The sequence below is a fragment of the Dunckerocampus dactyliophorus genome, chromosome 8 (assembly GCF_027744805.1).
Source record: "Dunckerocampus dactyliophorus isolate RoL2022-P2 chromosome 8, RoL_Ddac_1.1, whole genome shotgun sequence".
In the NCBI taxonomy this organism is placed as follows: Eukaryota; Metazoa; Chordata; class Actinopteri; order Syngnathiformes; family Syngnathidae; genus Dunckerocampus; species Dunckerocampus dactyliophorus.
The window spans coordinates 69,705-85,640 of NC_072826.1; the positions used below are offsets into that span (position 1 = coordinate 69,705).

Consider the following 15,936-nt stretch of genomic DNA (forward strand, 5'->3'; position numbering starts at 1 on the left):
ACTTTCCTAAAAAATAAAAATAAAAAAACACAACCTTGTCAACCATTATATTATTTCATACACACCCACACCCATACACACATATCCCTAATCCATACACATACACACACACATACTGTACATACAGTCATGGAAAAAATGATTAGACCACCCTTGTTTCTTCAGTTTATTGATCCATTTGAATGGCTGGTAGAACTAAAAGGTACCTTTGTTTGGACAAATATAGCTCATAAGAGTTTAACTTAAGAGCTGATACTGTATCTAGCAGCTTCCATGCTTTTCTTGATAACAATAATCACTTAAGTTCTTACATGAATAGCTATAGCATTGTACTGCCAAAAAATGGAACACTTATGAGCTATTTTTGTTGTCATTGTTCTTTTTGTCCAAACAAAAGGTATCTTTAGTTGTATCAGGCATTCAAGGGTGGTCTAGTCATTTTTTTCCATAACTGTGATTTTTATATTAATATATATAAAAAAATATAAAATCATAGTTTGCCCCCTTCCTGATTTTTTTTTTTTTTGGCATGTTTTTTTGCATGTTTGTCACACATGTTTCAGACCATCAAACAAATGTAAATATTAGTCAGTGACAACACAACTCAACACTTATTGCAGTTTTTAAATGAAACTTTTTATTATTAAGGGCGAAAAAACATCCAAAGCTACATGGCCCTGTGTGAAAAAGCGATGGCCCCCTAAAGCTAATAACTGGCTGGGCCCCCCTTAGCAGCAACAACTGCAATCAACTTGCAATGAGTCTCTTCCAGCGCTGGGGAGGAATTTAGCAGGATTGTTGTCATTCAGCCACATTGGAGGCTTTTCCTTTTTAAGGTCATGCCACAGCATCTCAATAGGATTCAGGTCAAGACTTGGACTAGGCCACTCCAAAGTCTTCAGCCATTCAGAGGTGGACTTGCTGGTGTGTTTTGGATCATTGTCCTGCTGCAGAACCCAAGTTGCTTTCAGCTTGAGGTCACCGACAGATGGCCAGACATTCTCCTTCAGCATAATTCATGCTTCCATTTATCACAGCAAGTCTTCCGGGTCCTGAAGCAGGCCATCACACTACCACCACCACATTTTTACTGTTGCTATGATGTTCTTTTTCTGAAATGCCAGATGGGAAAAGGGTGGATTGCTCCTTCCGGGTTGGGAATGAGGTCCTGCTCGAGGTGTAGGAGTTCAAGTATCTCGGGGTCTTCTTCACAAGTGAGGGAAGGTTGGAGCATGAGGTCGATAGGCGGATCAGCGCAGCGTCTGCAGTAGTGTGGTCGCTGTACTGGACCGTCGTGGTGAAGATAGAGCTGAGCCGGAAGGCAAAGATCTCAATTTACCGATCGATCAATGTTCTCACCCTCACCTATGGTCATGAGCTTTGGGTCGTGACCGAAAGAACAAGATCGCAGACAAAATCGGCTGAAATGAGTTTCCTCCGTAGGGTGGCTGGACTCACCCTAAGAGATAGGGTGAGGAGCTCGGTCAACCGGGAGGAGCTCAGAGTAGAGCTGCTGCTCCTTCACATGGAGAGGAGCCAGTTGAGGTGGCTCGGGCATCTAGTCCGGACGCCTCCCTGGTGAGGTGTTCTGGGAATGCCCAGCCGGGAGAAGGCCCCGGGGAAGACCCAGGACATGCTGGAGGGATTATGTCTCAGAGCTGGCCTGGGAACGCCTTGGTGTCCTCCTGGTGGAGCTGGAGGTGGTGGCCGGGGGCCGAGAAGTCTGGGCTTCTCTACTGAGACTGCTGCCCTCGCGACCCGGATAAGCGGAGGAAAATGGATGGATGGATGGTAATGGGAGACACCTTAAAAAGTTCAACTTTCGAGTATTTTCACAAAGGTCTTGGGGATCATCAAGATGTTTTCTGGCAAAATTGAGATGAGCCTTAATGTTGTTTTTGTTCAGCAGTGGTTTTGGTCTTGGAAATCGTTTTTGTCCAGCGTCTTTCTTATGGTGGAGTCATGAACACTGACCTTAACTGAGACAAGTGAGGCCTACAGTTCTTTGGATGTTGTTGTGGGGTGTTTTGTGACCTCTCGGATGAGTAGTCACCCTGCTTTTGGGGTCATTTTGGTTGGCCGGCCACTCCTGGGAAGGTTGACCACTGTTACATGTTTTGAAATGGCTTTATAACCTTTTCCACAGTGATAGATCTCAATTCATCTCAATTAAGTTTTGTTTTAACAGGGGGGGGGCATCACTGTTTCACAGAAGGCCATGTAGGTTTGGATTTTCTTTCCTCCCTTAATAATAAAAACTTTAATTAAAAAACGGCATTTTGTGTTCAATTGTGTTGTTCTTGACTAATATTTAAATTTGTGTGATGATCTGAAATATTTAAGTGTGACAAACATGCCAAAAAAAAAAAAGAAATCAGGAAGTGGGCAAACACTTTTTCAAATCACTGTACATTTTTTATACATTTGACTTAATACTTACGCCATTGAAATGACCATGAAATCCAGCCAGTTCCATGGATCTCGTAGAAAAGTGAAGCCATCGATCGCGAAGCCTCTGGCCACTATTTTTGTGAGTGATTCAAACGTATAGATACCCGTGAAGGTGTACCTTGACAGGAACATGAAGAAACAGATTACCAGCATGTCAAATCAGATATATTTTTCAATGTAATATGTGTTGACTTACTCTACTTGTTTGGACCACTCTGGGGGGTCGCTAAATGTCATGAATATGCAGTTGGTCAAAATGGTGCACATGATGATCATGCTGAATAACGTGAGGCAGTGTTAAGGCACAATAGGAAGGAAATATGTATATAAATTACTCAATTCATGAATTATGACAAAACTATTTTTGTATTGAACTAACACAATGCAAAAAACATTCAGTAAAATCAATATTGTATGTCTTTTTGGAGTGCAAAACTTACCAGTCAAACTATTTTTAACTTTACTGAATATTTGCATGTCAGCCGTTTGCACACAATTGTATTTAAAAAAATTAAAACACAAAAATATGTTTTACAACAGCAATAAAAAAAATTCTGTGAAGATGGTAATGTTAATCTTTAAAAAAAAAAAGAAAAAACTGCTGCATTAAAAAAATAAACATGAAAAATATGACATCAATAAAATACAAATGAACATTTTGATCATAGGAGGAGGTAAGGTAATTACATCATCAAATCAAAATAAAACAAGAACTTTCTTTAATAACTGAAGAGTGTACGTTGATCAACTGCGCCATATGCCATTTTTTTCATATAATGCCATTTTGCTTTGTTTCTTTATAATGCCATTGTTTTTCGTTTCTTTTTGAGTTGCTGCCATGAATTGGACTGGTGAGCATGGCACTTTCATTGTGGAAACGTTTATCAAAACAAACAAATCTGTAACTGCAACATAACGAAGGTTCCGTTTGCGCTTCAATCTTGGTAGACATGATCCCGTACCAGCTCGAAACACCATCTTGTTATGGGTTACCAACTTCAGAGCTACTGGATCTGCATTGGGTGTGTGGACAATATTGGATCCCATTTGACTGATTTCATTTTTAAAACACAATGAAACAGAATGGCATTATATGTACTTTTCGAAAATAAAAACACTTTGTTTCTTTACTTGATTTGCCTTTTATTTAACCTACAAATGTGTCAGATCATTTTGCCTGACCCTATATTAAAAATAAAATTAAAAAATTAAGGAAAATATAGCTACAACACCAATGAAATAATATTCTATGAATAAATGAAGGTAATGTTGATCAACCGCAAAATGATTCAGTAATGTCAATGTTTACATGATATACTGTAGTACTTATATATATTTATTCACATTAAATTCTTATATTTAAACAACTTTTATATTATTTTTATCATTATTGTTCATATTTCCATGTTAAGTTGTTCCACATAAAACAAGCACAATCAAAAAGTTTAACATTTATTTTATCCATCCATCTTCTACCGCTTATCCGAGATCGGGTCGCGGGGGAAGCAGCCTAAACAGGGAGGCTCAGACTTCCCTCTCCCCGGCCACTTCGTCCAGCTCCTCCCGGCTGATCCCGAGGCGTTCTCAGGACAGTTGGGAGACATAGTCTCTCCAACGTGTTCTGGGTCTTCCCCGAGGCCTTCTACCAGTCGGACTTGCCCTGAACACCTCCCCAGGGAGGTGTCTGGGAGGCATCCTGACCAGATGCCCAAGCCACCTCATCTGACTCCTCTCAATGCGGAGGAGCAGCGGTTCTACTCCGAGTCTCTCCCGGATGACTGTGCTTCTCACCCTATCTCTAAGGGAGAGCCCAGCCACCCTACGGAGGTGTCTGGGAGGCATCCTGACCAGATGCCCAAGCCACCTCATCTGACTCCTCTCAATGCGGAGGAGCAGCGGTTCTACTCCGAGTCTCTCCCGGATGACTGTGCTTCTCACCCTATCTCTAAGGGAGAGCCCAGCCACCCTACGGAGAAAACTCATTTCGGCCGCTTGTATTAGCTGAATTAGCTGGTCCGATACTCCATACTCACGGAGTACCCCCCACAGAATTCCTCGAGGAACACCGTCGAATTCCTTCTCCAAGTCCACAAAACACATGTAGACTGGTTGGGCAAACTCCCATATGCACCCTCAAGGACCCTGCTGAGAGTGTAGTTGATCCATAGTTCCACGACTACGATGAAAACTACACTGCTCCTCCTGTATCCAAGATTCAACTATCCAGCGGATCCTCCTCTCCAGAACCCCTGAATAGACCTTACCAGGGAATCTGAGGAGTGATTCCACGATAGTTGGAACACACCCTCCAGGGTGGCGGCCCCCCTTTTTAAGAAGGGGGACCGCCACCCCGGTCTGCCAATCCAGAGGTGCTGCCCCCGATGTCCATGCAAGGCTGCAGAGTTGTGTCAACCAAGACACGCCTACAGCATCCAGGGCCTGAAGGAATTCCGGGCGGATCTCATCCACCACCGAGGAGATTTTTGACAACCTCAGCCCCAAAGATAGAACCCACCGTGGACTCCCCAGGCTCTGCTTCTTCATAGGAAGACGTGTGAGTGGGATTGAGGAGGTCTTCAAAGTATTCTTTCCACCGATCCACAATATCCCGAGTCGAGGTCAGCAGCACACCATCCCCACCATACACGGTGTTGACTGTACGCTGCTTCACCCCTCCTGAGACGCTGGAAGGTGGTCCAGAATCTCTTCAAAGCCATCCGGAAGTTGTTCTCCATGGCTTCCCCAAACTCCTCCCATTTCTGAGTTTTTGCCTCAGCGACTGCCAGAGCCGCAGACCACTTGGCCTGCCGGAACCTGTCAGCTGCTTCCGGAGCAAAAAAAGGCCCGATTGGACTCCATATTGACAGCATCCCTCACCACCTGTGTACACCAACGGGTTCTGGGATTACTGCCACGACAGGCATCGACCATCTTACGGCCCCAGCTCTGATCAGCTGCCTCGACAATGAAGGCACGGAACATGGCCCATTCAGACTCAATGTCCGCCACCTTCCTCGGAACATGGTCGAAGCTCTCCCTGAGGTGGGAGTTGAAACTCCTGACAGGGGACTCTGCCAGTCGTTCCCAGCAGACCCTCACAATACGTTTGGGCCTGCCAGGTCTGACCGGCATCCTCCACCACCATCGGAGCCAACTTACCACGAGGTGGTGATTGGTTGACAGCTCCGCCCCTCTCTTCACCAGAGTGTTCAAAACATATGGCCGCAAGTCTGATGATACGACCACAAAGTCAATCATCGAAGTGCGGCCTAGGTTGTCCTGTGCCAAGTGCACATGTGGACACACTTATGCTTGAACATAGTGTTTATCGACAATCTGTGATGAGCACAGAAGTCCAATAACAAAGCACCGCTCGGGTTCAGATCAGGGGGCCGTTCCTCCCAAATCACGCCTCTCCAGGTCTCACTGTCGCTGCCAATGTGTGCATTGAAGTCTCCCAGCAGAACAAGAATTATTTTATCTTTTGCACTCAAAAAATTACATTAAATATAATGTATTAAAATATTGTTGACATTAAATATTTTATCATTTGGTTTCAGACAATTTGTATGATCTAAAAGGTACTGATGTGGCCTACTTTTAGCTTTATAATATACCATTTACTAATCTATTTATAGCCAAATTGATATATTCCCAACCTGTGAATAATTTGTGTTTTTCATATTTTATTTCTATAATCAATGCCGCTAATTATGAAGAGATGCCAAAGTGATTGCCCTTGATCCTCTAAGAGTGACAAAGTCTATTCTAATAAGATAATAAAAACTGTTTGGAACTGGCTGATAAGAAAATATCAAATCTTGAATCACACATACATTGCATTAAAAAAAGCCTTTGTGTGAAAGGATATGAATGTATCAAAATCTTAATTGCTATTCGCCTGAAAAGATTAAAAGGGCTTATGATGTACAGGGAGGGCGTGGCACTGAAGCGGAAGATTGTTTTCCCCTTGTTTAGCACTATGAATGTCTGGAGGAAAAGAGAGAAGAGAAAGATGGGTTACTTGTAACAAACATATGGCACATATTACAATATTTAGCTGCAACTTAAAAAAAAAAAAAGAAGTGTTGGCTGAGTAGCTGGTGAGACTGTGTGAGTCACGGTCCTCTGCTGCATAGTGTTGCGCCTCCGAGCACACAGCAGCTTCTCACAACACACAGCAGTCATCCATTTTTTCCTAAAAGTCCCCACATTAAAGCTTTGGTTCTATCTGGTCTTTAGCCCATGCTGCTGCTGTGATACCACAGCCCCCCCCCCCCAAAAAAAGCACGCACACACACAGCACCGAGGTGCCGCTTGCATAAGTCCTGCGGTGCTTTGCTATGACAGCGGCAACAAACGGATGCATGGGAAGCTGCACTCTGCTTGTCAGATGATGCTCTTCGCTGCAGGTTTAAAGCTTTTACTGGAAGAGAACTGCAAAGGCTGTCATTGATCAGTGGCAGATCTGCTGACTCCAGGCTCTCAGCAACCACTCCCCACCCATAAACAGCAGTGGGCCAAGTGGAGCTGGGCACTGGAGTGTGTGCGTGTGCGGATGTTTTCGTGTGAGGACAGACTATGAACATTATCATCTCATTACCATACAGTACAAGAGCTTCTGATCAAAATATACTGTACATACTGTAAATACACGAATAGACCTATCAATCAATACAATGCAGTGGAACGTTTAAAGTTGCATTGTTCCCACATGAAATACCCTATGTTGCCAACCTAAAACCTTCATTAACTGTACAGGCAACATTTTAAGTACAGTAGTGCGTCCTTTCATCATAAATTCATTCCAAAAGATCAGACAAAAACCAAAACGTGTGAAAACCCAGGCAAACTTTCACATCGGAAATAATGTAAATCCAATTAATCCATTCCATACACACACACACACACACACACACCTATTTTATAGAGAATAATTCCACTTTTACACGCAGAAACCGTGAAACAATTCTAGATGAGGAATGGATGGAACTTATTGTTGATGTCGACTTCCTGCACATCCGGAAGGTTTCCCTGAGGCAGCCCAGTGGTTGGGGACTCCTCCCTGCCTTACAGCATGCTTGGGGATTTGATGCTTTTACACATCTGAAAATACTGGAAGAATGTCACTTTTATACAATTGGCTTCTTTATTTTAGAATGTAAGATTCATGTCTACATCAACACATGTAACTGATGAATGGTATCGAATCGAATTCTAATCGTATCAATCGCTCTGTTTTTAAAATATATGGTTTTTGAATGGTACAGTAACGCATGTATCTAGGTGCGTATGGAATCGTCTACCACAGAGATTTACATCCCTAATTTTTACTCTGTATTTCCCTGTTGTATCAGTGATTTTCGGTCAGGGGACTCACTTCAAAACTAATTATGATAAGATCAAATTTTTGTCAGTTGAACTGTTATAAAAGACTAGACTAGACTTCCATCTCCCCGGCTACTTCGTCCAGCTCCTCCCGGAGGATCCCGAGGCGTTCTTCGGCCAGTTGACAGTCTTTCCAACATGTCCTGGGTCAGCTCCTGTCTGGAACACCTCCCCAGGGAGGCGTCCGGGAGGCATCCTGACCAGATGCTCCTCTCAACACGGAGGAGCAGCGGTTGTACTCCCAGTTTCTCCCGGATGACAGTGCTTCTCACCTTATCTTCAAGACAGAGCCCAGCCATCCTACGGAGAAAACTCATTTCTTGTACCCGCCATCTTGTCCTTTCAATCACCACCCAAAGCTCATGGCCATAGGTGAGGGTGGGAACGTAGATGGACTGATAAAATTGAGAGCTTTGCCTTTTTGGCTCAATCCGCCTGTCCATCTCACATTCCATCCTTTCCTCACTCGTGAACAAGACACCGAGGTACTTCAACTCTTCCACTTGGGGCAGAATCTCATCCTCGACCCGGAGATGACACTCCACCCTTTTCCGGACAAGAACCATAGACTTGGAGGTGCTGACTCTCATCCCGGGCGCGATATATCCAGTGAGGGCAGACGGTCACGGCTCGATGAAGCCAGGACTACATCATCTGCAAAAAGCACAGAGCCAATCCTGCATCCAGCAAACCGGATCTCAATGCGCTGGCTGCGCCTAGAAATTCTGTCCATAAAAGTAATGAACAGAATTGGTGACAAAGGACAGCCCTGGTGGAGTCCAACCCTCACTGGAAACAAGTCCGACTTATTGCCAGAAATCCGAACCAAACTCTGAAACTGTTGCACTGACAGCAAACTGCCAGAATCAGGCAGTGCGATACCCACAATCCCACAGCACCCAAAGGATTCCCCAAGGAACACGGCCGAATGCCTTATCCAAGTCCACAAAACACATGTAGACTTGTTGGGCAAACACCCATGCACCCTCAAGGACCCTGCCAACAGTGTAGAGCTGTTCCACAGTTCCACGACTAGGATGAAAAATCCCATCCACAACAAATTGATTCGAGGTCAGCAGCACACCACCCCCAACATACACGGTGTTGATAGTGTACTGCTTCCCCCTCCTGAGAGTGTAGATGGTGGTACAGAATCCCTTGGAAGCCGTCGGGAAGTTGTTATCCATGGCTTTTCCAAACTCCCATGTCCACTGCTGGTACCTGTCAGCTGTCTCCAGAGTCCAATGGGACTCTTTATTCAGCTTGATGGCTTCCCTCACCGATCACATATACATACAGTAAATTATTACCATCGTAGGGTAAATGACATGTTTTTCTGCAGGAAAACCCCCCCCCTTTTTTTTTTTTTTTTTTAAACAAAATGTCTACATATTTGTGGTGCTGCAAAAGCTGAATGGCAAACGTGCAGGGATTCACTATAATATGTTATGTAATGTAAAACGTAAAATACCAGTGGAAAAAAAAAAATCATCCCAGAGGATTCACATTTTTTCCAGAATTGTGCAGCCCTACCGGTAACGTACTGCACAAAAACAAAAGACAAAGCAAGATGGCCAACATGACAAACTCACATGTCCAGTGGGTGACTGCTCACCTTTAACACAGCCAAAACACCCTAACACACACAAGTTGCCTTTCCCTTTTCACAATAAATTCACCACAAGATGAACAGTGAAGCACATGATGTTAAATCGTGTGGGGGGGTGTGTGCGTGTGTGTCTCCCAGAGGTCAGAGGAACAGTTTTGCTGACGAAGCGAATGCGCATGTGCATGAAAGGAGAGCAACATCCCTAAGAATGACAGCAAGCATGCTAGCGTGGAAGTACACAAAGTTGTCATGGATGAGAGTGAGCGTCAACTTCTTTAGCCAACTTTGGTTGGTTTGGGCAAGAAGTCATCAAGTGATTGTAATGAAAAACTTGTTTATTGTGTGATAAAACATTACATTTGAAAGGTTTATGCCACAGCTGCCCGATATTAGTAGCATGGACAACTACCAAAACACTTCTAGAGTGGTTAATACGCTAGTCATAATGCACTGATACTTACAGTACATGCTATGATGAAATATCATTGGTGAATTTTCAAACCTACTGTTTTACAAAACAAAAGGACACATTATGTATTGATGAAGACATCAAATTATAGTTGACTTGACAGAAACATGTCTTTTTCAAGGCCATTCAAAATATTTTTTTTGTTATGTGTGAAAATGGACCAAATAAAGTCTACGTTTCAAATCAAATTTTCAGAGATTTCAAAAATATTGTGGTCATGTGGTCTGATTGTTAGGAAATGTATGTTTCGATATTCAATATAAATACTTTTGTTCGTATGATTATTATTGTACATTTTAAAAAATTAAAAATGGTTGAAGCATCAAACCAACATCAACTTGTCATAATTTAACCCTGAACAACAAAAGTATTTGACTCATTTCATTCCATTTTCCTCCGCTTATCCGGGTCCGGGTCATGGGGGCAGCAGTCTTAGTAGGGAAGCCCAGACTTCCCGGTCCCAGACTACCTCCTCCAGCACCACCGGGAGGACACCAAGGCGTTCCCAGGCCAGCTGTGAGACATAATCCCTCCAGCGTGTCCTAGGTCTTCCCAGGGGCCTTCTCCCGGTTGGGCATGCCCAAAACACCTCACCAGGGAGGCGTCCAGGAGGCATCCGGACTAGATGCCCGAGCCACCTCAGCTGGCTCCTCTCGATGTGAAGGAGCAGCGGCTCTACTCTGAGCTCCTCCCGGTTGACCGAGCTCCTCACCCTCTCTCTTAGGGTGAGTCCCGCCACCCTACGAAGAAAACTAAATTTCAGCCGCTTGTATCCGCGATCTCGTTCTTTCGGTCACGACCCAAAGCTCGTGACCATAGGTGAGGGTGGGAACATAGATCGAACGGTAAATTGAGAGCTTTGCCTTCCAGCTCAGCTCTCTCTTCACCACGATGGTCCGGTACAGCAACCGCATTACTGCAGACGCTGCGCCGATCCGCCTATCGACCTCACGCTTCAACTTTCCCTCACTCGAAAACAAGACCCCGAGATACTTGAACTCCTCCACCTGGGGCAGGACCTCATTCCCAACCCGGAATTTTGACCTTTAAACCGTTAAATAGTTCCATTAATATTTCATTTTGTACAAACTAGTATGAATACTTATATTTAAACAATTACATGATTTTACTTATTTTGTTACTATATTTATAGTATTTATTATAATATGTATTAATTATAATTATTATTTTTTCCTTTAAAATATTAAAAACTAAACATCTAAAATGTGATATTTTCATATTTTTCCACTATTTCACTTATTGTTGTACTGTTTTTATTAACATTTATTTTACCATCTAAATTCACTTTATTCATCTATTTTTTGGGGGGCATAATGCAATATGAGGCGTACAGCGTCCCTTTTTAGATGCTAGATAAACAAAAACATTTTGTGTTTCCTTGTCAAATGAGGAAAAATTGTAGAGGAGGGGTTGTGATGCAGAAACGAAAGCCAAGGAGCTGTAAGCCAAACCTGATGGATAGATGGATGCAGGAAGGGAGGGAGGGAGTAAGCTGACACGCAGCACGAACAGCAACTGTAACTTGAGGCCTTTGTAATCAGTTGACCTATTAGAAGATTTGTAGACATGTGGGCTGTCAGAGGTTTTTGTGTGTGTTGCGCTACTTGACCTTCACAAAATAGTAACACTGCAAAGAACTTACACACTTTGCAGAATGATAACATTATGTATTGGAAAGCATTAGTGTGAGCTGGCCCGTGCTGTCATGAGGAGCTGACAGTGGTTCCTAAATCAATAAAATAAAAAATCAACATGGTGGACCAAGAATGCTTTAAATGATAAGATGGACGCTCGCAATGCTCAGACAGAAAACACATCATCCCTATAAATGATGGAAAAATGCATCACCCTAATTCTTTACCTGCAAAACCCCACCCTCGTTCATAGCCACCACCTAGCGCGCACGCACGCACCCACACACACACACACACACACACACCACATCCCTTCCTCACTCAGCCCAGTGCAGCAGGATGCTGTGTCATCAGAGACTGAGGACTCAGACAGAGCACTAAAGCCTGGCCCCTGCTCTAATTTACAACACCCTGAAAAAACAAAACACAGGAGAAGAGGTGGCGCAAGAGAGAGAGACAAAGCCTTTTTGCTGCTCATGCATGGAAGTGCAGCACTCACACCTGGACGGGGCCGTTTGGATAGAAATTGGCGGCTGAATCCGAATGAATTTTATGAAGATTGTTAGCTTGAACCTGTTGATGGTGGAATGGTTTGAATTGCTTTAGAAATGTGGAAAAATTGCCTTCTTTTCAATGAGAATTTTTGAGCTGCAAAATTCAGTGAAAAGCAGGAATTTTTGAATGTTGAAAATAGTGTGAATGTTTTGATGTAGTGTGCAGTAATAGTGGGAACCGGTTAAGAAATGTGAAAGTAGTACAAAAACATTTACCATCAACGGGCATTTGAGTTATGGAAAATGTGGAATTTGGGGACAAGCGGGAATTTGGCGGATGTTGACATTTGTTAGCCTGAATGTCCCGAATGAGTGGAATGTTTTCCTTTGGAATAGTTTTAATCTGGAAGTGGAGGAGTAGGAAGAATTCTTAAAATCCAAGGGAATATATGCTCTGGAAGATGTGGAATTTCAGGGAAAGTGGGAATTTTGTGGATGTGTGAAATTGTTCAGCTGAATGTTTTGATGCCGGAGTAGTTTGAATTTCATTTCATTCACATTTTAGTTGGAAAATGTGGAATTCCGTAAAAACTTGGAATATTTGAAATGTTGAAAATGGATACTTCGAATGTTTTGAATGAGGTGAATGTTTAGATGGGATGGTTGGAATATGTTAGCAGGAAGAATTCTACAGCTCAAAGGAAATTTACATTGCGGAAGATGTGGAATTTCATGGAAAGTGGAATTTAAAAAAAAATTTTTAGTCAGAATGTCTTGAATGAGCAGAGCGTTTACCATTTTCAAATGGGAATTTTGTGGATGCAATTGAACCTAAAACGTGACAGAATAAGTGGAATAAATGGAATTGTGGTGCAGCAGAACGCACGGGATTATCAAATACTGTGCCACTAAACATCCCAACAGCGAGCTGTGTCATTTCCAGGAAGCGATTTCGATCCAAGTCATTGGAAGTCTAAGCTGTAGAATGTTACGCTGTACGTTCATCCGTGGCTGCAGCTCGGTCTAATCACAGCAGGCATCTGAAAAGCCCAGGCAGAACACAGGAACAGCAACGCTGCATTTCTCCTCCTCGTCTTTGATGCACGAGTGCCGTGATCAGGTTTCCTGCAGCTGACCGTGACGAACACACACACACACACACACACACACACACACACACAGTACACTTGGAGCCACTCATTGACATACAGGGCGATGCTCTGCGACAGGACGACTGTCGGTCAAGTGGAGGAGATGAGCGGCGTGGAGAGGTGAGAACGCGGAGGAGGGGTGGGTGCTAACACGCATGGACACTGGCACTTGTCCCATAAAAGAAGAAAATTGATGATGCATACAATAAGTTACTGCTATTCCATCCGTATTAGCTTTTCTATACGACATTACATATTCATTCATTCATTCATTCATTCATTCATTCATTGCCACTTATTCAAGATGAGCTGAAGCCTATCCCAATCTGGTAGATGCTGGACTGGTCACCAGCCAATCAACCACTGACTCATGTTCACACCCTTCACTGTAATACTAGGGCTTTCAATGAATCACGTGAGTTTTTTTTTAACGTTATGTCGTCTAGTGTCCCCGCAGACTCTGATGCTCTATTTTTGCGTTATTCTGACCTGAACACGTCAACATCCGCACAATTCCAACACCACATACAGCATGTACATTCTCCACCTCGCAAACACGTCTCTCCGTCCTCCTTGGAACGACATCCTTATTCTTCAAGTGCATTCACCGACACTCCAAGCAAGCTTTCCTGAGGTGGACAGACTGAATTTACTGTCATTTCATATTTTCAGTGACAATTTTCTCACAAAAATGAACGGACAATTTAAGTACAGCTTGAGCTCAGCTAAATTGCTTTGTTTACAATTAGGGAGTGTGGGGTTAGGAAGGATAACGATTAGGGAGGGTGGGGTTAGGAAGAATAACGATTAGGGAGGGTGGGGTTAGGAAGGATAACGATTAGGGAGGGTGGGGTTAGGAAGGATAACGATTAGGGCGGGTACGGGTAGGAAGGATAACGATTAGGGCGGGTGGGGTTAGGAAGGATAACGATTAGGGCGGGTAGAGTTAGGACACCAGGAACACTACACAGCATCGAGTCGGGGGAGTGTGCCAACTAACTTTCTGGTTCACATAGAACGGGTCCAGGTCCTCTAGCGGTGTGGCCAGCATGCCAGCAGGAATATCACCGTAGATGAGGGGCAGGCTCTTGCCAGCCTCCAGGTCTCTGTTGGGTTTGGGCTCATTCTCATCAGATGTGTCGCGGTGACTGCTGTCCGACCGTGGCTTGGCTGGCTTCTTGTTCTTCTCTTCATTGATGCGCTTCTCGATGTTAGCGAGCGACTCTGGGGTAAACTTTTTGAAGCTGTCAGGTCCTGGGGGTGCAAGAAGGGGTGCGGCCATGTTTTCATCCTGCAGCTATTTCGTCTTTATTTTTTGTCCATAGCAGACTTCCAGCTCTGAAAGAGAGAAGTATTAACAAATGTAAGTGCATTATACAACTCAACAAATGTGGACCTTTTTTGTCTTTGTCCATCTGTTTGTCATCAGTCTACTTCCTGGGTTTTTTTTTTTTTGGGGGGGGGGGGGTACCATACTTATACATTTCTGCTCTAGCCCCTTTGCCCAAATCCTCACCAAAATGTAATAGATTCTTCATTATCCATGCGTCACCCCACTACAAAATTTGGTGGAAATTAACTTTTAAATATGTGCCTTAGGCTGGCCACAATAAAAGGCCACTCCAAAATGTGTACTTTTACTGTATTATTGCCATGTGATAAAATGGCTCATTTACGGGTAGCCTTTTATTGTGGCCAGCCTAAGGCACAACTGTGCAGTAATGGGGAAAAGGTCCATTAATGCTCTAAAATTAATAGCTGTCTAAGACCTTTGCACATTTGCTATATTTACAATATGATGTAGAAAATAAAAACATACGTCTTTGGCATGAAGGCAAGGTATTGCCTTTCCCCTCCATATGAAATTAAATTGACTACATTAACATTTTTTAAATGTTTTAAACCCACGAAAACAGGAATTCAAAAAATTAGAATACTGTGAAGAAATCACCATTTACTTCTCAGTTTTTGCAGGAAAAAAAGAAATAAATTAGGATCACATCAAATCAATCAAAATATGGTACTTTCAAAACGATATGTCAATCTTCAATACTTGGTTGGAAATCCCTTTGCCTTAATCACTGCCTCAATGCGACGTGGCATTGAAGCAATCAGCCTGTGGCATTGCCTGGGAGTTATGGAAGCCCAGATTTCCTTGATGCTTGCTGTCAGCTCTTCTTTGTTATTGGGTCTGGTGCCCCTCATTTTCCTCTTGAGAATACCCCATAGATTCTCAATGGGGTTTAGGTCCGGTGAGTTGGCTGGCCAGTCAAGCACTGTGATGGCATGGGCATCAAACCAGGTTTTGGTGCTTCTGGCGGTATGGGCAGGGGCCAGGTCCTGCTGGAAGATGAAATCTGCATCTCCATACAGATCCTCAGCAGAAGGAATCATGAAGTCCTCTAAAACATTCTGGTAGACAGTTGCAGTGACCTTGGATTTAAGAAAGCAGAGTTTACCAACACCTGCACCGGACATTGTACCCCAAATCATGACGGACTGTGGATATTTCACACTGGACCTCAGGCATCTTGGGTTCTGTTCCTCACCCATCTTCCTCCAAACCCTTGGACCTTGATTCCCAAATGAAAGGCACACTTTACTTTCATCGGAAAAGAGGACCTTGGACCACTGGCCAACAGTCCAGTCCTCCTTCTCCTTGGCCCAGTGGAGACGCTTCCTACGTTGGCTCAGGTTCAGAAGTGGCTTGACCCGAGGA

The 15,936-nt window shown here is 43.6% G+C and overlaps 1 protein-coding gene across 7 annotated transcripts in view; it reads right to left on the reverse strand.

Annotated features, from left to right (window-relative positions):
• scn8ab (sodium channel, voltage gated, type VIII, alpha subunit b) overlaps positions 1–15,936 on the reverse strand; it is an 83,896-nt gene that overhangs the window by 57,919 nt on the left and 10,041 nt on the right. For 6 of the 7 annotated variants that reach the window (XM_054785577.1, XM_054785575.1, XM_054785572.1 and 3 more), the window contains exons 2-5: positions 14,218–14,555; positions 6,323–6,441; positions 2,648–2,737; positions 2,441–2,569 (exon numbers count right to left, since the gene is read on the reverse strand). In XM_054785577.1, the coding sequence (XP_054641552.1) occupies positions 2,441–2,569; positions 2,648–2,737; positions 6,323–6,441; positions 14,218–14,499 (620 nt within the window). In that variant the 5' untranslated portion in view covers positions 14,500–14,555. Of the gene's footprint in view, positions 1–2,440; positions 2,570–2,647; positions 2,738–6,322; positions 6,442–14,217; positions 14,556–15,936 lie in introns of those variants that run through there. The other variant, XM_054785578.1, reaches the window with a different exon arrangement.